Source organism: Rana temporaria, chromosome 5 (assembly GCF_905171775.1).
Source record: "Rana temporaria chromosome 5, aRanTem1.1, whole genome shotgun sequence".
NCBI classification, from domain to species: Eukaryota; Metazoa; Chordata; class Amphibia; order Anura; family Ranidae; genus Rana; species Rana temporaria.
In genome coordinates, this window is record NC_053493.1 from 339118710 (window position 1) to 339146657 (window position 27948).

General features: G+C 44.5%; 1 protein-coding gene across 1 annotated transcript; it reads right to left on the reverse strand.

Annotated features, from left to right (window-relative positions):
• LOC120941142 lies at window positions 1-27948 on the reverse strand. The gene is made up of 5 exons (XM_040354418.1): window positions 27563-27948; window positions 17151-17308; window positions 10691-10829; window positions 5155-5210; window positions 1-949 (listed from the first exon to the last, which is right to left on the reverse strand). The coding sequence occupies exons 1-5, from the start codon at window positions 27703-27705 to the stop codon at window positions 825-827; spliced, it is 621 nt and encodes a 206-aa protein (XP_040210352.1). The 5' UTR covers window positions 27706-27948; the 3' UTR covers window positions 1-824.

The window sequence follows — 27948 nt, forward strand, 5'->3', positions numbered from 1 at the left end:
TGATAACTAAGTGGCTTGGCAAACAAAACATTGAGATTATGGGTCCATGGCCATCCCTAGACCTAATCCCATTGAGAACTTGTGGTCAGTCCTCAAGAGGCGTGTGAACAAAACAAATCCCACAAATTCTGACAAACTCCAAGCATTGATTATGCAAGAATAGGCTGCCGTCAGTCAGGATGCGGTCCAGAAGTTGATTGACAAGCATGCCAGGGCGAATTGCAGAGGTCTTGAAAGGGTCAACACGGCAAATATTGATTCTTTGCATAAACTTCATGTAATTGTCAATAAAAGCCTTTGGCACTTACAAAATGCTTGTAATTATACTTCAGTATAACATAGTAACTTCTGACAAAAAGATCTAAAAACACTGAAGCAGCAGACTTTGTAAAAACTAATATGTGTCATTCACAAAACTTTTGGCTACGGCTGGAAGTTTCTTTTGAATCTCAGTTATAAGTTCTTATCTGGAAATAGCTCAAAACTGTCTTTAAGTATATATCTCCACCTGCTGGCAGTCTGAGGAATTGCAGCTACATTTTAACAAGAAAGTGAATAGCATTTTAAATACAGGTTCACTTTAAAATGAAAACTAAAGATATTTTTTAAGCATTGTATTTTTTAGATTGAGTATTAAAAAAATAACTTTTAATTTATTCCAAGCGTATTCCTTTTATGTCAATCAAAAATCAGTCACCAATATCTTATAACCCGAAGTATAGAAAAATAATCTTCAGTAACTGAATATAGTAAAGCCAAAGTAAAGTGAAAGGCCGTTTCAGTTGGAGATAATTCATGAATTTCTGGTGTCATCGCCATTAAATTTAATGAGTTTGTTTTTTCGTGTTTTCCTGACGTATAGTATCAGTTTCCAAGCTGGTCATTTCTGAAAGTCTCTGCAAGTATTGTATGGGAGCTCTGATGATAGGGTCTGGATATCTAGAACAGCCTAGGCACAAAAGAAGAAACATATTTGTATGAGCTGCAATATACTCTGCAAGACTGTCAGTACACAACATCCATGAATTAGGTAAAAACCTGGGGATTGTCCTGTATTCGGTCTCTATTACAGATAAGGGGGGGTCTTGCATTGGCCGCATAGTCAATAGGTAGAACTTCTGGTCAAAATGAGAAAACACTAGGACATGTCTTTGAAGTGTATTTAAGCCCAAGAGCAAAAATGTGATTTATTGATGACAGTGGCGTCACTAGGGTTGGTGTCACCTGGTGCCCTAAAACATGGTGTCACCCCCCCTCCACCATCTATAGTTGCCCCTATGTACAGACCCCCCTCCTTCAGTAGACCCCCCTCCACTAAGTATAGACCCCCTCCATTAGTACAGACACCTCTCCTTCAGTAGACCGCCCTCCACTATGTATAGACCTCCCCCTCCATCAGTACAGACCTCTCTCCTTCAGTAGACCCCCCTTCACTGAGTATAGATCCCCTTTCATCAGTACAGACCCCCTTCGAAATATAGACCTCCCCCAGGACAAATCACCCCCCTCCATTAGTACAGACCCCTCCCAAGACAAAGCACCCCCCTCCATTAGTAAAGACCCCCCAGGACAAAGAACCCCCCTCCATTAGCACAGACCCCCCCAGGACAAAGCACCCCCCTTCATTAGCACAGACCCCCCCAGGACAAAGCACCCCCTCCATTAGTAAAGACCCCCCAGGACATAGCACCCCATCCATTAGCACAGACCCCCAGGACAAAGCACCCACTCCATTAGTAAAGACCCCCAGGACAAAGCACCCCCTCCATTAGTACAGACCTCCCCAGGACAAAGCACCCCCCCTCCATTAGTAAAGACCCCCCAGGACATAGCACCCCCTCTATTAGTACAGAACCCCCCAGGACAAAGTACCCCCTCCATTAGTACAGACCCCCCCAGGACAAAGCACCCTCCTCCATTAGTAAAGACCCATGGCTCAGGTACATGGAACAATCGGGCAGCAGCTGGAGAGGAGAAGATGTGTGAAGCCACGCCTCCCGGGTGGAAAATCGATCATGACAGGCTTGGTCAGCAGCGCAGGAGTGAGAGACAGAGAGGAGGAGAACACAGGCCAGGGCGCGGCACTGGTGGAGGGTTTCCGGCTGAAATTAAAACTGCAAAAGGGAGCCAGGCCTTTTGTCACTCTCAGGATGCTGTCACCCCCACACCCCCCTAACGACGCCACTGATTGATGATTTTCAGTTCTCAGATGATGTGGCTGCATTCGTTTTCTTTTGTCAGGCTCTTTTACCCTCGTGGTGCTGCCCGTAACACACTTCCTGCCCTAGGTTGCAAATGCTCACTTAGTATACTGTATTAATGGAGAAACACAATGACATCCTAGGAAAGGGAGCTTGTTGGGACCACAGAACACCTCCCCCTCTCTATAACATAAGGGGGAAGTGCTCTGTAGGTCATAGAAGTAAACTGGGAAATGCTGATAACATTGGTTGGCATTTCAGTGCAGCACAATCAATTTACAAAGGAAGTTCAGTACGAGGTTCACACTCGATTTCTGTCAGGGTCAACAGATATTTTCCTATACTTGCTGTGTCTTTAAAGAGCGAAAATATAAGGAAATGTGCATGTATTGGAGAGGTATACTAAATATATATATATATATATATATATATATATATATATATTAGGGCTGTTACTGACTAAAATTTTCGTGTTCGATTAATCATTTTTTTTAATCTACTAATTTTGATTAATTATAACTGTAATGTCGTCATCTCCCCCACTGTAATATCCACATCTCTTCACTGTAATATCCACATCTCTTCACTGTAATATTCACATCTCCCCCACTGTAATATCCACATCTCCCCCCACTGGAATGTCCACATCTCCCCCTACTGTAATGTCCACATCTCCCCACATCTCCCCCACTGTAATATCCACATCTCCCCCCACTGTATATACGATTGTCTGCTTGCTTACCACTACACAAGCAGGCAGATCCACGAGCAGTTGAGTTTGGGTGATGATGACGTCAGCGCGTTGCTCACCTAGGCCACCGACGAGTGTACCAAGATGGCCGCCTTTCCGGAGCTAGGCCGAAGCCGCGGGCTTTCCTATGGGCTCAATCCGCAAATTCAGCACACTACGTGATCTGCGGATTGAGAGGGGAGTACCGACCAAATTTATTTTGAACGATCAAAAAATGTTACGATTAATCAAGGAATAAATCGCTAATTTCTGCAGCCCTTATATATTTTGTATATATATTTTACTTTGCCCAGACTTTAATGGCTCAATAGAGCAAGCTGGCCTTTCATAAACAGTTTGCCTTAAAGGCTTCCTATGGTTTTTAATAGCAGTTAATCTCAGTTACATTGTTAGGTTGAAAAAAGACAAATGCCCTTTGAAATTATTTTATTTTGACCAGAAGTACTATGCTTTAACCAACAGGTGGCAATAGATGAACAAAATATATAAATGAATTACTGTATATATATCAAGAGACGAGCACAGATTTCAGTCAAAGCTTTATAATTCGCACACAGCAGATTTTGGATCGTACATGCACATGATGGTTGGCAATATTCAAAAAGCTCTTTCATATATTATTCCCTGACAAAAGTATGTTTTCACTGAGCTCCATTCACTGTTTGAACACCAAAATGTAGCTCACACCAGGGGAGGACTTGGAACCTAAAGCTTGGGGATAAACACAACCAATTGGCCCTTCCATGGCAGGGATATACACCAATCAACCATAACATCATGATCACTGGCAGGTAAAGCAAATAACATTGATTATATTGTTACAATGGAATCTGAAAGTGCATGGGACAGATTTGGTAGTAACTAAAGATAGCAAACTGGCAACAGGGTCATGAAAGACCAAGTAGGGTTGCCACCTTTTCTTCAAGCCAAACCCAAATACTTTTGGTGCCCCAAGGAGTAGTAATGCGGTGTGCATAGCATGCCGCCCGCAGCGAACAGTGGTTGTGGTCAAATTGCTCTTGGTGACATCATCGTCCTGCCCCCCGAGTGATGCCGGACGGCAACAGATTTGTGTGTGACTATCTTGGTTACTTGGGGAGCCACAGCCCGGTCTAAATAATGTGTCTGGGTTTCAGTCTGCCGGAAACCCAGACACATGTATAAAAACCAGGACAGTCCGGTGAATCCCGGACAGGTGGCAAGACCAAGGCTTACGGAAGCACGATGATAGTGAAGGCTGGCTCCTCTAGTCTGATCCAATAGAAGCACTACTGTAGTTCAAATTTCTAGAAAAGTTAATGCTGCTTCCAGTAGAAAAGTGCAAGAGCACACAGTGCATCACAGGTTGTTGTGTATGGGGCTGTGTACACTCAGACCAGTCAGGGTGCCCATGCTTACCCATGTCCACAGCCAAAAGTGTCTATAATGGGCATGTGAGCAACAGAACTGGACCACAGAGCAATAGAAGAAGGTGGCCTGGTCTGATGTATCACTTTTTCTTTTACATCATGTGGATGACCGCTTGTGTGTATCAGTTACCTGGGGAAGAGATGGTGCTAGGATGCACAATGGGAGAAAGAAACCTGGCGGAGGCAGTGTAAAGCTTTGGACAATGTTCTGCTGGGAAATGGACCGAGCCCATGTTTTGCATCCGCTAGTGTGCTACCAGTGATATATTTTGTATATGCTGCTCCTATGGGTCACAGGGGTGCAGTTTGTTCTTCACTCCTGTAAACCTGTTTTCAGCTGAAGCCCGCTGTCAGCTGATGTCACAGAACCAGTCCAGGCTTCGAAAAAATACCAACAGTATGGTCAGAATATGCCTAGAAGCCTGTACCGGCACCTGGCTCAGCCTCTCAGCGATCCGCCAAGAGCCTGAGCCAGCCGCTCCCTCCACCGCCCAACGCTCCAGTGAGCTCTGGAGGGGCAGAGCAGAAAGACAGTGATTGACAGTCACAGTTCTCTGCTTAGAGCGGAAGGGCAGAACTGAGCAATCATGGTGTTTTATCACTCAGTAATCTGGGGAGAGACAGAGGGGAAAGGATGCAGCATTGGGTCGATGATACATTCATGTAGGAGAGTATAATGGAGTTTCTTTTCCCCATAGCTCATACTTCTCTTTTAAACAATTAAAAACCTCCTGTTTGGATTATATGCCCCTTACGGTTACAGAATACATATTACATAATAAATAAAACATACTTGTCTGCTCCCGCTGAAAAGACCGTGACTTGGAGGCATCACTGGACACTTGTGTTCTAGATCACAGAAATTATATAATTATAGAACCATTAACATTCAGATAACATAAAGATGGCAGGTAAAATGCATACAGTTATCTCCCCATTTAATTTATTTTAAAAAATAAATATCCAATCTTAAAATAATTTGTGCTCCGCAGCTAGCGGTCAGTCATTGGAAAATCCAGTCCTCGGTAACAATCTGCATGTGATCATTATGTCAGCTATGATCACATGCAGGCTGGAAATTCATAAAAAAAAAAAAAAAAACAGCGAGCCTGCAAGGGCAACTGCAGCCCAAGAAAGATAGTGTTCCTCTGTTTAATACTGTAACTGTAGGATACAATTATACAATTTAGAAATAAAATCAGTAAAAACAATGTAAGAAAAGATTATTATTTATATGGTGTAATTATTTGTTTTACATTTGTATCCATTTTTTTTAAATAAAACCAAATACAATCATAAAGCTGAACCCTGGAATAATTAAATATTGTCTAAATACAATAGGAGATTCCTACTTGAATCTTGGTGTGTATTTCTTCAGAATCTATGCAGTAATAATGTGTAGCACAGTGGCAATGTCAAATCTGTACAAATATAATCTCTGGGTTTGCAAAGGTAAGTAAGTTTTAGTCGTTGTGAGGGTGTGGCCAAGATGGCGAACTGAGTGGATGTCTAAGCTGGAGCTCCGCTATTGAACCGGGTTAATCCCCTGCAATCTGGCTTACACAATTGCCATCCGGAGGCTGCTGTCATCCACATGTGCCGCGGGTCCTAAATAAAGGACTGGGTAAGAAGATCCATTTTCCCCCTTTACCAGAGATTTCCCTGGCCTCTGCTGACCGCGTGAGGACCCGTACACGCTCCACAGCCAATATGGTGTCGCAGACCGAGCGGAGAGGGCAGGCCCCCTCTGCCCAGCCGGGCCTAGCTGATATTGCCAACTGTCAGACCTCCATTGCCACGCTAATGACCAAAGTCGATGCCGTCCAGCTGGACATGTGTCTGTTCAGGCAGGACATGGACAAAGTGAGGTCCCGGCTGTCCTCTGCAGAGCAGCGTCTGGGCCATACTGAGGACACCGGGGGCGAGCACACCAACAGTCTCCACTCCCTACACACTAAGGGCCAGATTCAGGTACATTTGCGTATCTTTGTGCCGGCGTAGCGCATCTCATATGCGCTACGCCAACGTAACATTGAGAGGCAAGCTGAGTATTCACAAAGCACTTGCTCCCATATATACGCTAGCGTAACGTAAATAGGCCGGCATAAGCCCGCCTAATTCAAAGTAGGCAGGTAGTGGGCGTGTTGTATTAAAATGAATCTACCCCATGTGAATGCATGGCCGTACGAACGGTGCATGCGCGCGCATGCTCAGAATCACCTTGCATATACTCCCTAAGATACGGCGGCTCAATGCGTATGACGTGAACGTAACTTACGCCCAGCCCCATTCACGTACGACTTACGTAAACGGCGTAAAATCCGACGGCAGTTCCGACGTCCATACCCTAAACGACTTAGACCAGCTTTTTGGCGGTTTAACTTTACGCCGGAAAAACGCCTTACGTAAACGACGTAGATTACAGCGACGGGCGCAAGTACGTTCGTGAATCGGCGTATCTCGCTCATTTACATATTCAACGCGTAAATCAACGGAAGCGCCCCTAGCGGCCAGCGTAAATATGCACCCAATATACAACGGCGTAGGAGACTTACGTCGGTCGTATCTTGCCACAATTTAGGCGTATCTTATTTAGAGAATCAGCGCATAGATACGACGGGGCACATTTGGACTTACGACGGCGTATCAGTAGATACGTCGGCGTAAGTCTTTGTGAATCCGGCCCCAAGATAAGAGTTTTGGAGTACAAGGCTGAGGATGCCGAGAATTGCAACAGGAGAAATAATCTCCGCACAGTAGGTCTGGCGGGGGGGGGGTGGAGGGACCCCGGCCGACTGAATTTGTGGAGCAGCTGCTGCGTACCCTTCTGCCTGGAGCTCAATTCTCACCATTCTATGCAGTAGAAAGAGCTCACTGCATTCCTTCCTAAACCTGGGCCCCCTGGAACTCCACCTTGCACCTTTATCCTCAAATTCCTCAACTTTAGGGATAGGGATGAGGTACTTCGTGCTGCACAGCTCCAGAAGGATCTAGCCTTCCAGAATACCAAACTACTGACTACTCGGTTGAAACGCAGAAGCTGAGACGATCGTTTGACCAGGTTAAGGCGACAATGCGCACCTGTGGTATCCGGTACAGTGTTCTTTTCCCGGCCCGGTTGAGGGTCCAAGACAGAGAAACCACCAGATTCTTTTCTTCACCAAGAGATGCATCTGCCTGACTGGAGTCACTATCTACATACCGCTGAGGACCTGACCCCATCACTGGTATTCACCGTCATGTTGATGTGCCATTACCAGTTCTTGCTAATTTCAACAAGTTGTGGGTCTGCACCTGTTGTGTTTACCCTGCTCTACGTTTTGTTCATGCAACATACTGAAGATCTGTGCGCTGTGTGTTCCTATCTCCAGGGGAACTGTACCTTTACCCGGAACAGTGCTATCCTTCCGAATGTGTTTATTGTATATGACTAACATTTTTTTTATTTTTCACACAGGAAATGCCCGTTTCTCTCTTTTATTATTGCATGATCCTAATACAAGGGAGTATCCACTTTTTCTTGTTTCAGCTGGCGGACTAAATTCACTACGAACTGCACCCACTGGTCTACACCTCTCATCATTGGGTTTTACATGGTTTTGGGAACAAGCATTCCTTGGTTGGGGTGGGGGATGTGGGGTGGGGGGTGGAATTGTTTCAGGTTCTGTGTGGAGTTATGTTTATTGATTCTAAAGGTGCTTTGTTTTGTCCCTGTGGTGCTCTGTATGTCACTAGATTATCTATAGTCTTTATCGATGTGCTGTTATGCATTATGCTTGTGTACTGTGTACTGGCTGGGATGCTAACCCTGCGTGTGGGTCTCTCACTCTGTATTGATGCTTTACTCAGCCGATGTCTCAATTCACAGAGATTTCCTGGAATGTCAGGGGCCTGAACTCTGCCATCAAGAGGTCCCTGGTGTTCCGTTTTCTTCAAAAGCACCACCTGCACGTCTGTGTTCTACAGGAGACGCACCTCTAGAGCTCTAAAACTATCTGTCTAAAAAAGTCATGGGTGGGCCTACACTATCATGCCACTTTTTCCACATATGCTCATGAGGTCAGCATCCTAATGAGAAAAACCTTGCCGTTTCAGCTAATTGAAGTTAGAACGGACCCAGATGGTAGATATGTAATCATTTACGCTCATATGTATGAAAAACTGTGGTGCTGTGGGGGTCTATGTCCTGCCGCCGGCCTCGGTCCAGGTTCTCCATTAGGGATGAGCTTCGTGTTAGAGTCGAGCGTATGTTCGTCTCGAACATCGTATGTTCGATCGTTCATCGAAATACGAACAAAACGGGTCGTTCGCGCTAAATTCGAATGACGCACCACGGCCCATAATTCACTGCGGCATTGCGTGCTGATGATTGGCCAAGCATGCTTGGCCAATCACAGCGCCGTCAGTACAGAGAGCCGTAATTGGCCAAAGCCAGAGTGGCTTTGGCCAATTATGGCTCAGGGGGTTTAGTACACGCCCCACACTATAAAAGGCCGCCTGCAGGTCGGCCTTGTATAGTGTGTTCCGGCGCTGGTTAGAGATCAGTCAGAGAGAGAGAGAGAGTATAATTTTTTCTAGGTAGATAGAGCAGGCAGGCAGGCAGGTTAGTCAGTTAATGTTACAGTGTGTAGAGAATATATATACATCCCAGGTGTTGTACATATTTATACACTGTATAGCTTATCAGTTCTTCCTAATTTACTGGCAGGTAGTTGATTGTGCTAGCTGCAGTATTCTCAAGTGGTGTACTGCCTGTGTCCTCTGCAGTGTGCACCATAAAGCTACACAGGCATACTATAGACACCCAGCAGGTACAATATTTAAAGGAATTTTTCATTATTTTTATTTTTTTATTTAAGCATCATGATGCTTAAAGAAAAAAAATAAAAATAAATGAAAAATTCCTTTAAATATTGTACCTGCTGGGTGTCTATATTATGCCTGTGAAAACGTCTTTGAGAACCCGGGTCTTGCCCCAGGGAACATATATCAATGGAATATTTTTTTTTAAATGGTAGTTTTTTCTGGAGCAGTGTTTTTAATGATGCTGCCTCATTAAAATCACTGCTCCAGAAAAAACTACTGTTTTTAAAACCTTTTTCCATTGATACATGTTCCCTGGGACAAGACCTGGGTTCTCAAAGACGTTTTCCGACAATAACTTGCATATGGGGCTTTAAAATGAGCACTTTTGAATTCGAACGTTCGAGTCCCATTCACGTCAATGGGGTTCTAAATGTTTGCGCGAACGTTCGGTCCGTTTGAAGGTTCTGGTGCGAACCGAACGCGGGGGTGTTCAGCTCATTCCTATTCTCCATCACATTATGCAACTTATGGTTCAATTTGACAATGATATGGTCTATGTCCGGGATGTGTCTGTGCTTCCTAGGGGCATTTCTGATCACGCCCCACTGAGTCTTTCCCTTGCTCTGACCGTTCCCTCTGAGTCTAAGCTATGGGGCTGTCCAGATTTTAGGCAAATGACAAACGACTGCCTCTATTTGCAACTACTGGACTGACAACCAGGATAGTGCCACTCCAACTGTGCTATGGGACTCCTTTAAATCGTGGGCTAGGGGAGAGTACATCTCCAACGTTTCCCGTCTGGAACAAACATCTCATCAGTTTTGAGCACAAATTCAATCGGGCCTGTTATGGATTTTAAGACCAAAAAAAAAGATTTACAGATCGGTACCGATTACTCACTGTGTCCATTTAGAAATAGAAGAGACAAATGATATATGTACCAGCCCCTTTTCCTACTCTCCATCTTGAAAGCATCCCCTGCAGCATCTGGCAGGAGAGGGGAGGGGAAAAGCCGGCAGGCGTGGGGAGGGGGGGGGGGCGGGATGCAGGGGAGCACACAGGGACTCAGAAGCAGCAGAAAACAGGTAACCTGGATAGGAGGGGGGCATATAGAGGAACTGATCCTCTCCATTTTTGCTGAATGCTGGCAAGAGGGAGAGGGGGAGAAACTGGCTTTCACAGCTGCAGGAGGAAATTGGAGGGCATCAATTCCCACCCCGGCCACCCCTCATATCCTGAAGCATGGGGCAGGGTCACATGTGTGACCCCTGCAACCCCTATAGTTAGGCCTCTGATAGGACAGTGACTTGTTGTCTAGTATAACTTGGAAGTTTAGCATGCTGGATGTATTCCATGCCATCCAAATTATTTATGAAAAGATGACCGTCTAGTCGAGAGTTGTTGGCGGCCCATATACATGTAATAACCAAGTCAAGTATTCACACAGCAGCAACTTAGTTCAAATATACTGTATACACTGAATAAGAGACTCCTGAACTGTAAAAAGCCTATGCCTCAATTACCTGCTAGTGTTGAGATGGGAACACATCATATATCCTCTGTAGTCTCGTAAATGAGGGAACCGATTCATTTTGGTGCCTGGAACTCTGCAGCTGAGATCAGTTGTGTTTGAGTCCTGGTTACTCATGACAGAATATAATCCTAAATAGGACATAATCATTAAATAAACAAGATCTCCACTTTTCACAACAGATTATCTACTAGTATACACTTCATAGAAAGGCGGATTTAGCATTCATTGTAACCCAGCAACACAAGTATGGCACTCTGTATTATCATGCTGTTTCCAAGTAACACCTCAATAAGCTAATAAGGAACTTATGATAGTGAATGCAAATGCTGGGATAAATGTGTGGTGCAGAGTTCTCTTGCTCATTGTTCACATATTTGCCAGGTTGTAGGTTTTCTCCCACACAAGGGGCTAGATTCAGAGAGAATTTACGCCGGCGTATCTATAGATACGCCGCGTAAATTCAAATCTGCGCCGGCGTATCTTCTTTCTGTATTCAGAAAGCAAAATACGCCGACATTAGCCTAAGATGCGACTGGCGTAAGTCTCTTACACCGTCGTATCTTAGGGTGCATATTTAGGCTAGCCGCTAGGTGGCGCTTCCGTCGTTTTTGGCGTAGAATATGCAAATGACCTAGATACGCCGATTCACAAATTTACGGACGCCTGGCGCTATTTTTTTAGGTCGTTTATGTTAGGCTTTTTCGGCGTAAGGTTACTCCTGCTATTAGGAGGCGCACGCAATGTTAAGTATGGCCGTCGTTCCTGCGTTGAATTTTTTACGTCGTTTGCGTAAGTCGTTCGCGAATAGGGCTGGACGTAATTTACGTTCACGTCGAAAACAATGTTGTCCTTGCGGCGTACTTTGGAGCAATGCACACTGGGAAATTCCACGGACGGCGCATGCGCCGTTCGGGAAAAAAACGTCAATCACGTTGGGTCACCAAGAATTAACATAAAACACGCCCCCTCATCCACATTTGAATTACGCGCCCTTGCGCCGGCCCCATTTACGCTACGCCATTTATGCTACGCCGCTGTAACTTAGAAGGCAAGTGCTTTGTGAATACAGCACTTGCCTCTCTAACTTACGGCGGCGTAGCGTAAATACGATACGCTGCGCCGCTGTAACTATGCACGCCCCTACCTGAATCTAGCCCAGGGAATATACATATAAACACTGAATATAAATACTGGCATCAGCTGAGGATGAAGTATCCACCTTTAAACATTTTTAAAAAATTAGTACAGAAGACCAAGTCAGAACATTACAGACCTGAGAAAGAGGGGACTAGTACAGAAATAGTAAAAGAACTCACAGCCATAAAGAAGTGGGCTTTAACAGGAAAAGGGGGAATCTTATCCTTTAAACCAGGGGTGCCCAACCTTTTAAAGAGCGAGGGCCACTTAAGCAACTTGGTAACCAGTCACGGGCCACAATCAGCGGCGCAGACGGACGACAGTCACGGCTACTCTATAGGCCCTCCGATCCACCCAGATGGATGGGGGAAAAAGTTTTTTTGGATGGTAGACGGGCGTAAGGCCCCGTACACATGAGAGGATATCCGCTGAAAACGGTCCGCCGGACCGTTTCCAGCGGATAAATCCTCTGGCGGATTTGGATCTGATGGCTGTACACACCATCAGATCGAAATCCGCATGGAATACATCCGTGGTGACGTAGTAGATACGCCGGCGTACTCTCACTGTGGATCTGGCCCTGTGTTTTTAAAAGCGTGACCTAAACATCTAAAAATGCAGCAAGTTTGCCGGTGCAGGAACTGCAGATAAGTCACATGGTGCAAAAGCAGAATGGACAGACAGTGTTGTATTTCATTGTTTGATGGGCATAGGTGTGTGCAGCCTATTACATGATGCATGCACTTTTTTTTTGCAGGAAACACAGGCATGGCAGCTGATTCAAATGAATGGGCTGCTGTGCCTGCGCAAATGTGGGCTACCAAAACACACACATGTAAACCAGCCAGGCCCAAAAAAAGCCCATCAAGCTATTAAATACATACAGTAATGCCATGTGCTGTAAATTATGCTGTGTCCTCTGAGGCCTCACTCAGCCTGGACTGCAGGTCTGTTCAGTGTTTTAAAAAGTTCTTCTATTTTACACATGGAACTTTTTAAAACACTGACCAGACCTGCATGCCATGTGTAAAATAGAAGAACTTTTTAAAACACTGACCAAACCTTCTATTTTACACATGGCATGGCATGGGGATAGGGAGCGGGAGCCAGGAGAGGAGAAAGAAGACCTTACCTTGTCCTGGCAAGCTCAGCTCCAGCCACTGATCAATTCTCCACAGTCCACAAACACTGCTAGCCTAGTTTCACTTGACTAAGCAGGAACCAGGCAGCATTCCACTCTGTGGTCTCACTCCTCCCCCGCTCTTCCACTCCTCGGATCAGGTACACTGAACACTCTGCACGCATAGCAAGGGGTAGGCCAGAGCGTAAGTGGAGCTCAAGGCCCCGCCCACCCATGGCCCGCTCCTCGATCTAAAAAAAAATGCACAACTGGCACTGGCTGCGCGCCGCTGATGACAGTGACAGACTGTCTGTCTGTTTGGGGATTTTCAGCACCGATTTGCGGGCAGCACGCGAGCTTAACGGGCGGCTCTGCTTTGGGCCCCTAACAGTGACAGGGCCCTGGGCAGCTGCTCCGTTTGCCCTGCGGTAAAGACAGCCCTGTTCATCTCCCCACCCAGTCTGAACCCTGCTGTTCAGGGTTTGCAAGTCAAATGCAGGTACTTGCACTGCTTACATTGAAAAAATACATTTAAGAATGTATTACTGAATACAGAACTGTATTATTGTGTGTCTTTTTTAATTGCCTGGAGTGCACCTTTAAGGGCTCATTTCCATCAGCTATATTCATTTTTAAGAGCGATACAAAAAAAATGTATGTACTATATTTCAATGAGCATACTTTACACCATTGCAGTAATTCATGTGCATTTGAACAGTACAGCGCACTGCATTTTTTTATTTATTTTTTGCACATAAACATACCAGAGCACATGTGAACACACTGCAAACACATATAATGAAAGTCATAAAAAAAAGGATCATAAATAATGCAAGAAAACACCACAAACACACTATAAACACCATACAAATGCATGTAAATGCACATGCGGAACGACACAATGAACACAGGAATTGTGGTGTAAACAAGCTCTAAATGTTTAATAGAGGTTTGCTGAATTAGACACAAATGACTACACAAAATGTTAAGGACAGCCTATCGCTAAACCATTTTATTGCACAAGTACTGATATTGCAATCTCTGAAATATGAAGTAGACAATAGGGTGGTAGAGCCAAGTCTATGGGAGGGTTCGCTGGACAGAAGAACCCTCAGGAGACCAGAGATTGTATAAGAAGACGTCAGTACTCTGACACCACGCTGAGATGTTATATGACGTTGTTATATCAGTATGTGGCATTTTGTTTTTCTTTTGGGACTATGAGGTAATTAGAAATTTTTATTATCTAACTGAAGAAAGAATTTATAATCCAATGGGGCCAGACTGTCTGTTTTTAAAGCCAGAAGAAAGAGTATAATGTACTTGTCATACAAATAATAGAAGTTCCTATCAGATAAATACGTTAAAACCGTCTGTTATTTGAAGTAATATGACAGAATTAAAAGCCAATTCCACCCACAAGTGACAGCTTAGACTTAAGCAGAAATACATAATGTACACACAAAGTTAGATATAAATGGGTTCCAGCAAGCCCTACCATTTTAGCTTCTCCAGTGTCCTTCCAGATGTTTCCAGCAGTCTCCTCCATTCCTAATGTAGCAGTTTACTGACTGCCATCATGATGATTGTTTAACCACTTCCATACCAGGCACTTATGCACCTTCTCGCCCAGACCAATTTTCAACTTTCGGTGCTCTCAGGCCTCGTACACACGACCGAACATGTCTGCTGAAACTGGTCCGCGGACCAGTTTCCGCGGACATGTTCGATCGTGTGTAGGGCCGATCGGACAATTTTCCGGCGGGTCGAACAGGTTTCCAGCAGACAACTGTTTCTTAGCATGCTAAGAAACATGTCCGCTGGAACCATGTCCGATGGTCAGTATGACTCATCAGGCATGTCCGCTGGCCCGAGAACCCGCGCATGAAGTCGAATTGATTCGACGCATGCGTGGAAGCTTTGAATTTCCGCGTCAGAGAACGTTGGTGTCGTATACATCACCACGTTCTCTGTCCACGGGGATTTTGGTTTGATGGTGTGTACAACCATCAGACCAAAATCTCCGAGCGGACATGTCCGATGAAAACGGTCCGCGGACCGTTTTCATCGGACAGGTCCGCTCGTCTGTACGCGGCCTCACACTTTGAATGACAATTATTCAGTCATGCTACACTGTATCCAAACCAAATTTTTATAATTTTATTCTTACAAATAGAGCTTTCTTTTGGTGGTATTTAATCGCCACTGGGTTTTTTATTGTTTGCGCTATAAGCAAAAAAACTGCGAAAATGTAAAAAAACTAAACTTTTTTTTAGTTTATATTGTGAAATTTTGCAAATAAGTAATTTTTCTTCATAAATTTGTGCCAACATTTATACTGCTACATATCTTTGGTAAAAATAACCCAAATTAGTGTATATTATTTGGTCTTTGTGAAAGTTATAGAGTCTACAAACTACAACAAACTTGAGACAATAACAAGCCAGGAAAGTACAAATACCCCCAAATTACCCCTTTTTGGAAAGAAGACAGTCCAAGGTATTTACGAAGAGGCATGGTGAGTTTTTTGAAGTTGTATTTTTTTCCTACAATTCTTAGGAAAATTACGATTTTTTTTTTTTTTTTTTTACACAAACTGGTCATATTAACAGGTTATTTCTCTCGCACAGCATATGCATAGTTGCAACTACACCCCAAAATACATTCCGCTACTCCTCCTGAGTATGGCGATACCAAATGTGTGGGACTTTTACACAGCCTGGCCACATACAGAGGCCCAACATTGAAGTAGCACTTTCAGGCGTTCTACAAGCATAAATTGCACATATCCTTTCTGAACCACCAATTACACTTTTGAAGGCCCTGGAGCACCAGGACAATGGAATTGTCCACAAAATGACCCCATTTTGGAAAGCGCACACCCCAACGTATAATCTATGAAGCATTATGAGTCTTTGAATGGTTCATTTTTTTCCAGAAGGTTTTGGAAAATGTGGAAAAAAAATGAAAATGCAGTTCAGTCTAGAGAGGACTGTGGGGAAGTTTGCCAGGAGGGCTAGTGAAAGGGTCAGCTTGGCGGTGCCTGAAGAGGTGGTGCTGGGATCAGTAGATGGAAGTTAGTACTGGAGGAAGCAGAGGAGTGTATATAGACTGTGGCCCAGATTCAAGAAGCAATTGCGCCCGTGTAACCATAAGTTACACGGCGCAATTGCTTACTTGCTCCGGTGTAACGAATGCTCCTGATTCAGGAACCTTGTTACACCGACTGCAGCCTAAAATCTGCGCGGCATAAGGCACTTATGCCACGCAGATTTTAGGCTGCATTCTTGCGCTTGCCGCTAGGGGGCGCTCCCATTGTGATCAGCGTGTAGTATGCAAATTGCATACTACCACTGATTCACAACCTTACGCGGGCCCGGCGCAAGCAAAGTACGGAGTTTCCGTACGACAACTTTAGCATAAGTCTGCCCCTTCTAATAGTAGGGGCAGCCTATGCTAAAGTATACCGCCCTTCCCGCGTCGCGACGTTCAAATGTTACGTTGTTTGCGTAAGTGCTTCGTGAATGGCGCTGGACGCCATTCACGTTCACTTTGAAGCAAATGACGTCCTTCCGACGTCATTTGCCGCAATGCACGTCCGGAAAGTTTCCCGACGGAGCATGCGCTCTACGCTCGGCAGCGCGCCTAATTTAAATGATTCCCGCCCCCGGCGGGATCATTTAAATTGCGCGCGCTTACCCGGGGCAATTTTGCCGGTGCGCCCTCGCAAGTTACGGAGCTACTGCTCCGTGAATCGAGGGCAGCGGCGCAAATTTGCGCGGGCGCAGGGCAAAATCGTTGCCCTGTGCCTGCGCAAATTTGGAGCAAAACTATGCTGAATCTGGGCCTGTGTATAGGAAAGTTGCTCCTAAGTTGTTCTGAAGTCAAATGGGCATTCCATAATTTCCAAATCCCTATCCAATCCCTCAATAAATAACAAAAACAAAGCACTGGACTGTTCTCTGACTTGGATTGCCTGTGAAGATGTGGTGTGCCTGGCTGTGCAGGGTGGGGAATCCCAATCTACTTGTGGCTCCCTAGGGGGTGTGCTACATATGTTATACATAGAACATACACATTGTTTCAGTTCTATTGCATCACATAAGCTACAATAAAACCCAGCCCCAATCAATAGTATCCAAAATCTACTTCATTTTAAAAGTAACAACTACATTTCATAGCAGGTACTTACCATTACTCTGAATTGCTGACAGAGTACTACTCCAGCTGAGCTTGCGAACGCAAGAGTTGGCACAGTGTGGTGAAATAGTCATAAGCTGACACTGGAGTCTAGGGAGAACTCTTGGAATGTCATGTCCATAATTTAATGGATGGCCAGATAGTTTGAACCTAGCCATACATAAAAAATAAAAAAAAGAGTAATGAGCAATACAGTACATTGCTTAGCAAGAATTTGCTAACAGTAAGTAAATAACAAAATCAAGTCATTTGTTTGCACATATGTACTTAAAGCGGAGTTCCGGCCACAATTTCACTTTTTATATATAAATACCCCTGTAATACACAAGCTTAATGGATTCTAGTAAAGTTAGTCTGTAAACTAAGGTCCATTTTGTTAGGTTGTTACAGCATTTAGACACTTTATAAAATAGAAATTAACTGGGGCCATCTTAAGTGTGGGCATCATGAAGCCAGACTGTATGACTTCCTGGATTTCAGCCTTGAAGATCTCGCACATGCTCAGTGCTGCACAAGCAGTGTCAGATCAGGTTTCAGCACCTGTGCTGTCCAAGTCACATGATTCTTTGAGACTGGGGAGTGCACAGACTCCTGGAAAGTTACACCCACTACATTCCCAGGAGTCTGTGCGGTGTAGGTTAGGAAGCATTAAGCACCTAGGTGCAGGAAGTGGGAAGATTAACTATTCTGCCTAGCAACAACAATTTGAAGGCATCAACGAAAAAAAAAAAAAAATTTGTAAAGGACTAATGACATTTTTTTAAAACTACTGATGTAATGTTATATTTATGGGTGGAACTCCACTTTAATAAAGTTCTACCTTAGATGACCTCTTGAAGGTTTTGAGCAGCATTATGAGTACCTACAGTATAATGCTATGCATAGGCGTGTGCCTGGGCACACCCTAATCACTACGTGCTAATTCTCCCTACTGACCTGGCTTCCCCCTTGTTGCACCTTTTACCCCCAGCAGTGCTGCTGGTTTCCTCCTCTCCTCTCCCACCTCTTGGCTGCTGCAGGGGACGTTTGAGAATGGAGAGCAGGGGAAAGGGCTAGTAAATATTTCATTTGCCTTCCTCTTCCTTTTCTAAATGAACACAGTGAGCACACTCACTCATTGTGTTCATTCTTAACAGAAGCATAGTAAACTGTTTTTATTATGCTTCAGTTTGTGAATGAACAGAAAACTGCTCAGCACTTCCCATTAATTCACTGTCCAGTGCAGCTGAGGCTGCAGAGAAAGACATGTGTGTTTGAGCTTTGGGGGGCATACCCTAATGCAATAGGCTGCCCACACCTATTGCTGCTATGGTCTCAAAGGTGAAGGCTTGTTTGCAGTGGAATCAGGGCCGCCATCAGGGGGGTACAGGCAGTACACTTGTAAGGGGCCCGGATGGCAACCCCCTTTTTTTATTTATGTTTTATATATTTTTTTATATATATTTTATTTATATATATATATATATATATATATATATATATATATATATATATATATATATATATATATAATAATAATAATAAAGGGCCCAGAGGTCCCCAGGGCCCCGATGGCAACCCCCCCTTTTTTTATAATTGTTTTTCTTTTTTATTTATTTTTTTTTTTTTTTTTTTTTGTTTGTTTTATTAAAGGGCTCAGAGGTCCCCAGGGCCCCATGTGGCAAACCCCCTTTTTTTTTTTTTATAAATGTTTATTTTTGTTTATATATTTTTTTTTTATTAAAGGGCCCAGAGGTCCCGGATGGCAACCCCCCTTTTTTTATATATTGCAGCACCCCCCCCCCCCCCCCCCCGGTTCTCTGCTCCAGGAGGGCCCATGCCTGAAGCTGTGTAAGGGGCCCCATAATTCCTGATGGCTGCCCTGAGTGGAATTAATTACTTTGAACCACTAACCAAAAAGCACACATGCAGCAACCTAGGCTAGACTAATTTCAAAAAAAGGATCAGTTCTGAACAAAAAAAACAGTAAATATATATATAAAAAATTATAACACCATTGATCTTTTTGTTACAAGTGGTTTTATTGAAAACATCAAAGGCAAGAGTACAAATCTTTCACTCATACAGATAAGATCTAGTATACCAGTTGTGTCTGAAGAATGTTTCAAAAGCACATTTACTTATCAGTCAAATGCAGATGGTAGGTGAACGCTAGTTAAATAAACAGTGTTTTATCTGTTTCAAACTAGGTAAGGATACAGAAAATAGCTGAGAGCCTTTAATGCCTCCACGAGTCACCTGCGGATCTGTGGAACACGAGTATTTAGGTCTGATTAGGGTGGGGAGAAAAAATAGGGAACAACATTTTTTGCCTAAAATGAATGTCTGCAAGGTAGACAGACAGAATAGTGTAATGATTCTGTTAAAAAAATGAGTAAATACCTATTAAATTCCTTCATCTATATCACCTCCGGCATTCTAGTTTCTGTTCTCTCATTCACTTCCTGGTTTGCGGCGCTCGTTCATGTAAGAACTACATTTCCCAGTATGCATTGCGGCACGTCCAGTAATTCACACCTCCTTGAAGTCTCTAACACATAGAGAGCGTCCTGCCGCACAGATGTAGTTCTCAGGAGGGGGTGAGCATGTTACTGACCACCGCAGTAAAGCCTCCCATCACGGTGGTCAGTAAAATCAGACAAGTAGGAAGTGAACAGAGAAGAAATAGAGCAACTTCTGAGCAAAAACGAACAATGAGGAAGTGAAAAGAGGAATGTCTGCAGGTAATGGATGCTTATTATGAAAAAAAATGTTTTCCTTTACAACCCCGTTAAATGCTTTGACACAAGACAAGGATATTTAATTGGAGTCAGATTTATCTGCAGCACTGCGGTGAGTTGAAACATGTCAAAGGGAAAGTCCTAGGAAAGGGAGGTGGAAGGGGGATAAAAGAAAAAAAAGAGGGGAAGAAGGGAAATGGGTGTTTAGGGCAGGGTGTTAGGTAACGGGGAGAAAGCAAGGATACAAATTGGGGGCGGGACCTCCCAGAGTGGAACGCCATGAGCTACCATAAGCAGGTGCTCCTCATTTGGAATTAAGATAATTCCAATGATGGCAAAAGCAGAGCTACTGTATGTATTGAAAATAGATAGCAGGGTGTTTATATAAATCTGTAGGTTTAAAAAGCATCCAGCTGCTCCAAGTCTTGATGTACGAGGTCATCTTTTCCTTGCTTATGTGTACCAATTTCTCCATCTCAGCTACCTGGTCTATTCTCCTAAACCAGTGTTTCTCAACTCCAGTCCTCAAGGCGCACCAACAGGTCATGTTTTCAGGATTTCCCTCAATTGAAACAGCTGTGGTAATTACTAAGGCAGTGAAACTGATCGAATCACCTGTGCAAAATAATGGAAAGCCTGAAAACATGACCTGTTGGGGCGCCTTGAGGACTGGAGTTCAGAAACACTGGGCCATATTCTCAAAGAATTTACGCCGGCGTATCAGAGATACGCCGACGTAAGTCCGATTCTAAGGCCGTCCTATGTTTAAGTGTATTCTCAAACTGAGATACACTTAAACATGCCTAAGATACGACGGCCTGCGCCGTTGTATCTTAGGCTGCAATATCTACACTGACCGCTAGGTGACGTTTCCTTTGCGGTCAGCATAGAATATGCAAATGACTAGTCACGCCGATTCTCTAACGTACGCTTGCCCGTCGTAGTGATTTTACGTCGTTTCCATAAGCGATACGTGGCGTAAAGATAAAGATGCCCCCTAGGTGGCGTACTCAATGTTAAGTATGGCCGTCGTTCCCGCGTCGAAATTTGAAAATTTAACGTTGTTTGCGTAAGTCGTCCGTGAATGGCAATGGACGCCATTTACGTTACCGTCAAAACAAATGACGTTCGTGAGACGTCATTTAGCGCAATGCACGTCGGGTAATTTACCAGACGGAGCATGCGCATTACGATCGGCGCGGGAGCGCACCTAATTTAAATGATCCACGCCCCCTACCAGGATCATTTGAATTAGGAGTGCTTGCGCGGGTGGACTTTACGCTACGCCGCCACAAGTTTACAGGTAAGTGGTTTGGGAATCAGGCACTTGCCAGTTAAACTTGCGGCGGAGTAACGTAAAGGACATACGTTACGCCGCCGGAGATCTCTAAGAATATGGCCCATTGTCCTAAACCAATCTATTTTCTCAGGTGTTCTCATCGATCTCAAGAGTCTGGGAATTAGTGTCTTTGCAGCATTAAGCAGGTGAAATTGGAGAGAGCGTTTATATGTATTACATGACATAGTTGTTCTGTGTAGTAAAAATGGCGGGAAGGGAAGGTCATAGCCTGATCAGGTGGTGAACTTGCGTCCAAAATGGGCATATCTGTGGACAGGACCACCAGATTTGTTGCTGGCACCTCCACCGGTTATCAGGGATAGCTGTAGAGATTCTGTGTAATCGTGTTGCGGTGCAGTACCACTGACTGTGGAGTTTCTAATTCCTTTCCAGTATGTTTATATTAATGGAAGATTTGAGAAGAATCATGTTAATTTGCTCCCAGTCATCTTCGGATAAAGCCAAGTCCAGGTCTTTGGCTCAAGCAACTTCTGCAGAGTCCCAGTTTGGTTTGCATTTTTGGAAAAAGATGGCATAAATCTGAGAGATTAGATTGGAGTGCTTGACTATTCACGTGTACTATCTGTTGTACACTTAACAGCAGTTGTTAACCTGTTTTTTAGTGGCTTCATTGCTGTAATTTTTTAGAAATAAACTTCCCTTTTTTAAATTACTACACCATGGGAGCCTATTTGTGTTTACTTTGAGGAACTTTTATTGCCCATTTTTTTTGCCTTTGCGGAGGTGGAGAGAAGGTCTGAACAGTTTGGGTGAGCAACCAGTAGGCGGTACCGAAGTTTGCTGAGGATATACCTTATACGCTGTCTGTCCCTACTGGGGCGCCATCATCTGGTGAGTGGGCACACATACAGGGGATCACCAAAGTCACAGGATTTCACCCCTGTCAGTATGGATCACCTTATCACTGCACAAACTGTCTATGACCACTTGCCTTCCAGCACTTATTATTTATACCTGCAATTGGAGACCTTTGGGATTCTTATGAACTTATGAACTTATTTTTTAGGATATGTACAATATGAGACATCAGTAGGGCGGTTTTAGAGATCTTTCTACTAGCCTGGTTTGCACATTTGTCACATATGTTAATGGACTGCACATATTATGGCCTTATCTGTTACTGTATATATATATCTGCTATCAATAATTTGATATCTCACATAGCTATTCAGAGCTGGGTGAACTATATTTGATTTATTACTTTTGGCTACTTAAGCTTTTTATTTATTTTTTTTAAAGATATTTTTATTAGGTGTAAGACAAACCAACACACAGAAAGAAACATACAAAAAAAAACAACAACAATACCACCAGACAACCTGGTCATAAACATTAATCAATACACTCAAACATAGGAAAATAAACTGACATCAGTGCAAAATATAAAGTAGGCACAGTGGTAAAAGGCTCAGGTAGAATACCTGGATATAGCAAAAGCGGAGGTCCAGACATTAGAGATCCGTGAGTCACGGCCCATCAATGGTCAAGCAAGAGTAGTACAATCAGTAGTACAATCAGTAGTACAATCAGTGCTGGGAGAGGGTTAGCGGACTAGCCAACCATCTACCCCAAATTTTGTGGAAGGTTTTGTTTCGTTTCCGGAGTTCAAAAGTAAGTTTATACAGTGGGATAACATCTCTAATAGGTTTCAACCAGAGGGATTTCAGAGAGGTCTGTGCGCCCTTCCAGGACAGTAAAATAGCTTTTTTAACATAGAAGAAATGTACACGGAGCAGTCTCTAGGTGTGTGATGATAGGTGCAATAGGCAGTTATTGGGGTGGATTATCTTTGGGAGGCCTAGCGCCGATGAGATGAAAGCACCCACTTCTTCCCAGAAGTTCTGGACTACCGGGCATGTCCAGAAGCAGTGTAAGAAATCGGCCTCCCGGCCACAGCCGCGGAAACAGGCAGCCGAGGGCAGGAGACCCATCTTGTGTAACCTAGCCGGAGTGAGGTGGGTTTGATGGAAAATTTTGACCTGTATGATGCGGTCCCAGGAAGCAATAACAGAGATTTTATACGTATCACAAAATTCTGACCAGTCCTCGTCTACCAGGGAGATGTCCAGAGAGGTCCATTTTATCTGAGCTTTGTGAAACCTTGGGTTAAAGTCAGTCATTAGGGCTGCATAATAGGTGGTGACAAGTTTAGTGGGATCTGGCTGTCTGAGCAGTTTTTCCAATGGGGGCAGGTCAGTGGGATAATCCAGGGAGCCAAACTGGGCACGGATAGCGTGCCTGAGCTGGTAGTAATAAAATATAGGTACGATCTTGGTAGATCGAAGTCTAAACGTAGCTGAGTAAAAGATTTAAAGCCCTGAGCATTGTACAGGTGGCATAAATATTTAACCCCCTTGGAGTACCAGCGATTGGGATCAGGAAGGGAGTATAGTTCCTGCAGATTAGGGTTAAACCACAGAGGGTTGTTGGGAGATTTCAGCCAGGTGTGCCTGGATACTTTTGTGACAGTATAACGAAAAGTGGAAAGGGAAGTGGCAAGTAGGGAGGTTCCGGGGCGATCGGGGACACGGCTTCTGTAGATAATATTATGTAGGGTTTCCAGAGAAGATGCGATGGCTCCCTCCGTGGAGGCACAGGCATTGGCCGAAGTCGGGCACAGCCAATCGTGGATGTGCACCAACTGGGATGCCAAATAATATAGAAAGAAGTTGGGAAAACTCTTGCAGCCATCACATCTAAGGAGTGAAAAAAATTATTTCAGGTATGGATATTTTATTCATAGTCACACTGGTCTGACTGGAACCAATGTAACTATGCATATACCATAACTGGCTGATGTGTCTGGAAGCTGCAAATCACTGCAAATCACTCCAGCCCGCCGATAGCAGCGGGCTGGAGGAGAGCTCTCAAGCTGAGCGTCCGTCTTGGTCGGCTTCCGGTCATGCCCCCTCAGCAAAGAATCTTAATGAGGGGTCTTTACCGTCTGTAAATTATATTCTGTAGTCATTTCTTTTAATTTCCAGTATGAAGGGGGTTTTGGGTGGCTTTTTGCCACTGCGGGAGGAAGGCCCCCAATCTTCCTTCCAAATGGCAGCTCGAGTCACTGGGAATGAGACTTTTCTTTGTTGGGGCTGAAAAAAAATCCTTTTTCCCTTCCTTTTTTTGAAAGGCTAGCCTTTCTTTTGGCCTTGCTGATTGCATTTTTTGTTCTACTTCTGCCTGTAGGGATGGAAAAACTTCTTCCCAGATTGCTTGTTTGGAGCAGGAAAATCTTTTTCTTGGCTGTTGACGTTTAATACTCAATGGCGACCCTAGGGGGGGGGGGCAGAGGGGGCCCCGCCCCCCCCCCCCCCCCCCAACATTATGCTGTGCCCCAACATGTGCCCCCCAAAATATATATATATATATATTTTTTGTATTTTGTTTTGTATTTTGCTCGGGCCGCCGCTGGAGTAACACAGTCTCTCCTGAAAGGGAGAGTATCCCCAGTCAGCTCCTCGGGGGATTCCTCCCCCCTCCCTCTGCTCGCTGACACTGCATAATGCGAGTGCTCACACAACCACAGTCGCCCGATCTGCTCCTTCCCCTGCATCCTCATTGGCACGGAGAAGAGCGAGTTGCAGGAAGGACTCCATGAGCACTGTGGGGGTGGGGGGGCAAGGACAGGAGAACCAGCCTGTAAATAGTCAAGACACCCCTCCTCCTTTCAGTCCCGCCCACACTATCCCAGTGTGCTGTATCTGAAAAGAGGGGATGTGTGGGTGGGAAATTATGAAAATCAGCAACATTCCTGGCTGTGTGTAAATGATGCCTGAGATTCTAGCCTGGACCATGGGTAAGTGTGTGCACTGCAGACTGCAGTACACTGTAATCACTGAACTGCATTATCTCCGTCCCTTCTCTCCCCCATCTGTCTCCCTCCCCCTCTCCTGTTCTTTCAAGACATTTACAATTTACTTTCACTTTCAGTTAGGCAGATAATATAAGGTGCAAATTTCTTTCCTGCATCCACAGATTGTAGGAAAGAAACTTGCATGATTCCCCCATAAACACAGACAGTGGTGACGGGATTATCCCTCCTGCCCAGCAATTGTATTCTCCCGACAAACAGTGATTATCACTAGTGGCTATAGCAACCACTAGTGATAATCATAAGAGAATCTGCCCATTAATGGTTCAAATCTCAGCCAGTTCCTGCTGAACCAGCTGAGATATAAACTGTCTATGGCTAGTGTTAGCTCTTAGGCAGCCCATACATTGATCACTTTTTTCATTCAACTATTAGGTTGAATGGAAAAAAAAAAGAAATGATCCAATTCCCCCATCTACACATTATAGGTCAGGGATAAGCAATTAGCGGACCTCCAGATGTTGCCAAACTACAAGTCCCATGAGGCATAGCGAGACTCTGACAGCATCAAGCATGACACCCAGAGGCAGAGGCATGATGGGACTTGTAGTTTGGCAACAGCTGGAGGTCCGCTAATTACTTATCCCCGTTATAGGTGGTTGGGGGAATCCTCCCAGTGTGGACCAGTGCTGGAACAACCATCGTTGCTGTCCTTACCCGGCTATTCACATGGCTGGTCTGTGTCTCCATGGCAGTGGCAGCAGCACATTGGAACTCAGTGTTGGTTACTTTCTGGGGCTGATGTACAGGAGGGCCAGCACAATTTGTTGTTAGAGATGGGCATGTTCAAAACTCCACATGCCAGAGCCTGCCAGGAGGCCCACACTGCACAGTGCTAATCACAGGCAGAGAGACATTCCCCCGGTCCGCAGCTGCACAGATCAGGAAATGTCTCACTGCCTGTGATTAGCACTGTGGAGTGTCGGCTTCCTGGCGGGATCGGGCATGTGGGATACCAAACACACCCAAGCCCATCTCTATTGGTTGTAGACAGTTGAGCTCCCTGCAGGTTGCTTAGCAGCAGTAGAGCTTCTCTGATATGCTGATCGGGATACAATCCAGGTGATGCTCCTAGTCAAATCCTAGTGTTAAATATCAGTGATTTTATTGATCAAAGCCCACACTTTACAGGCATAGAGCCCACATGGCTGCTGAGCATACAGTTCATTATATATATGTGGCTGTACTCTTGATGCTAATAAATACTGTGTTTATTAGATCTGACTGGGAGCATCACCTGGATCACATCCCGATCAGCATGTCAACAGAGAAGGTTATACAGCATTACTGTTGCTAGGTGACCAGCTGGGGGCTCGGCTCTCTATAACCAATAGTGCCAGCCTTCCCCAGGTAAAAATAAAGGGAGAAAAGTCTGAAAATTAGGAAACCAGTGTAGCCATTACATCTAAGGACTGGTAGACTGCGATATAGTAACTATTTGTTTTGTTTAGTATAGATACAATTTAAAGGGGAGGTTCACCCTAAAAACGTCTTTCTAGTATTACATTGGCCCCCCACATTACAATACAATTATGCCTATTATGTTTTTTTTTATGCTGTACATACCTTGGTATAGCTAATTCACCCGTGACTTCCGGGTTGCGAGTCCCGCGGGAGTGGGCGTTCCTAACATGCTGGTGATTGACGTGATGACCAAAAACGAGCTCCCCCCGTTGCGTAAGCTGCGTCACGATTGCCGAAAGGAGCCGAATGGCGGTGCGCAGGCGCAGTATAGCGCCGACTCACCGTTCGGCTCCTTTCGCCAAACGTGACGCAGCTTACGCGACGGGGGGAGCTCTTTTTTTGTCATCACGTCAATCACCAGCATGTTAGGAACGCCCACTCCCGCGGGACTCGCAACCCAGAAGCCACGGGTGAATTAGCTGTACCAAGGTATGTACAGCATAAAAAAAACATAATAGGCATAATTGTATTGTAATGTGGGGGGCCAATGTAATACTAGAAAGTCGTTTTTAGGGTGAACCTCCCCTTTAAAAACTGTTGGCACTATTCCTACCAAGTTCTGTCTACCCCATAAATGCACCTTATGCCTTGTACACACGATCGGATTTTCCGTTGGGATAAACTCTGACGGATTTTTCTGACGGAATTCGGTTCAAGCTGTCTTGCATACACACCGTCACACCAAATTCTGACCGTCAAGAACACAGTGACGTACAACACTGCGACGAGCCAAGAAAAATTAAGTTCAATGCTTCCGAGCATGCGTCGATTTGATTCTAAGCATGCGTGTTTTTTTCTCCGTCGGAGTTCCCTACAGACGAAACTAATTTCTTTAGAATTTTTTTCCGTCAGTGTTCTCTTTCTAAATTCCAACGGAAAAAAGTCTGATAGGGCACACACACGGTCGGAATATCCGATGAAAGAATTCCATCTAACTTTTTCCATTGGAAATTCCAATCATGTGTACAAAGCATAAGTGGAAAGTTTACCTTGAGAGATGCTGTGAAAGCCCATCCTCCCATGCATGGGCTGTTGCGTCCAGTTGTTCCACCTCCTCATATTTGGGCACTTCCAGTAGGAGAGACAACATTACAAGACACCAAGGAGACAAGGAACTCCAAAGCAGCAGCATGCAACATAACGCTCACAGATCTTTTCTTCAAACCACAATGTGTTTGAGCAGAAAATAATTATTTAGAGTCCATGGGGAACAAGACATCCAACGTAGATATTTGCAGTGATGCCCCTGCATTGCCTGAAAGAATCCTCTTCCATTCCCTGCAAGGGGTATAGAAGGATATAACAATATGACCTAGCATTGAGCATCCTCTACAATGTAAATGGCTGCAGAAGAATACAGAAGCGAAAAATAAAT

Excerpts from the sequence above, each read along its gene's own strand:
- LOC120941142 (XM_040354418.1), bottom strand. The coding sequence starts at position 27,705 with ATGCTGCTGCTTTGGAGTTCCTTGTCTCCTTGGTGTCTTGTAATGTTG. Across the intron at positions 5,211-10,690 it reads TCCCATCTCAACACTAGCAG|AACACAAGTGTCCAGTGATG; the intron begins GTAATTGAGGCA and ends TCTGTGATCTAG. Across the intron at positions 950-5,154 it reads TTTTCAGCGGGAGCAGACAA|GCTGTTCTAGATATCCAGAC; the intron begins GTATGTTTTATT and ends TTTTGTGCCTAG.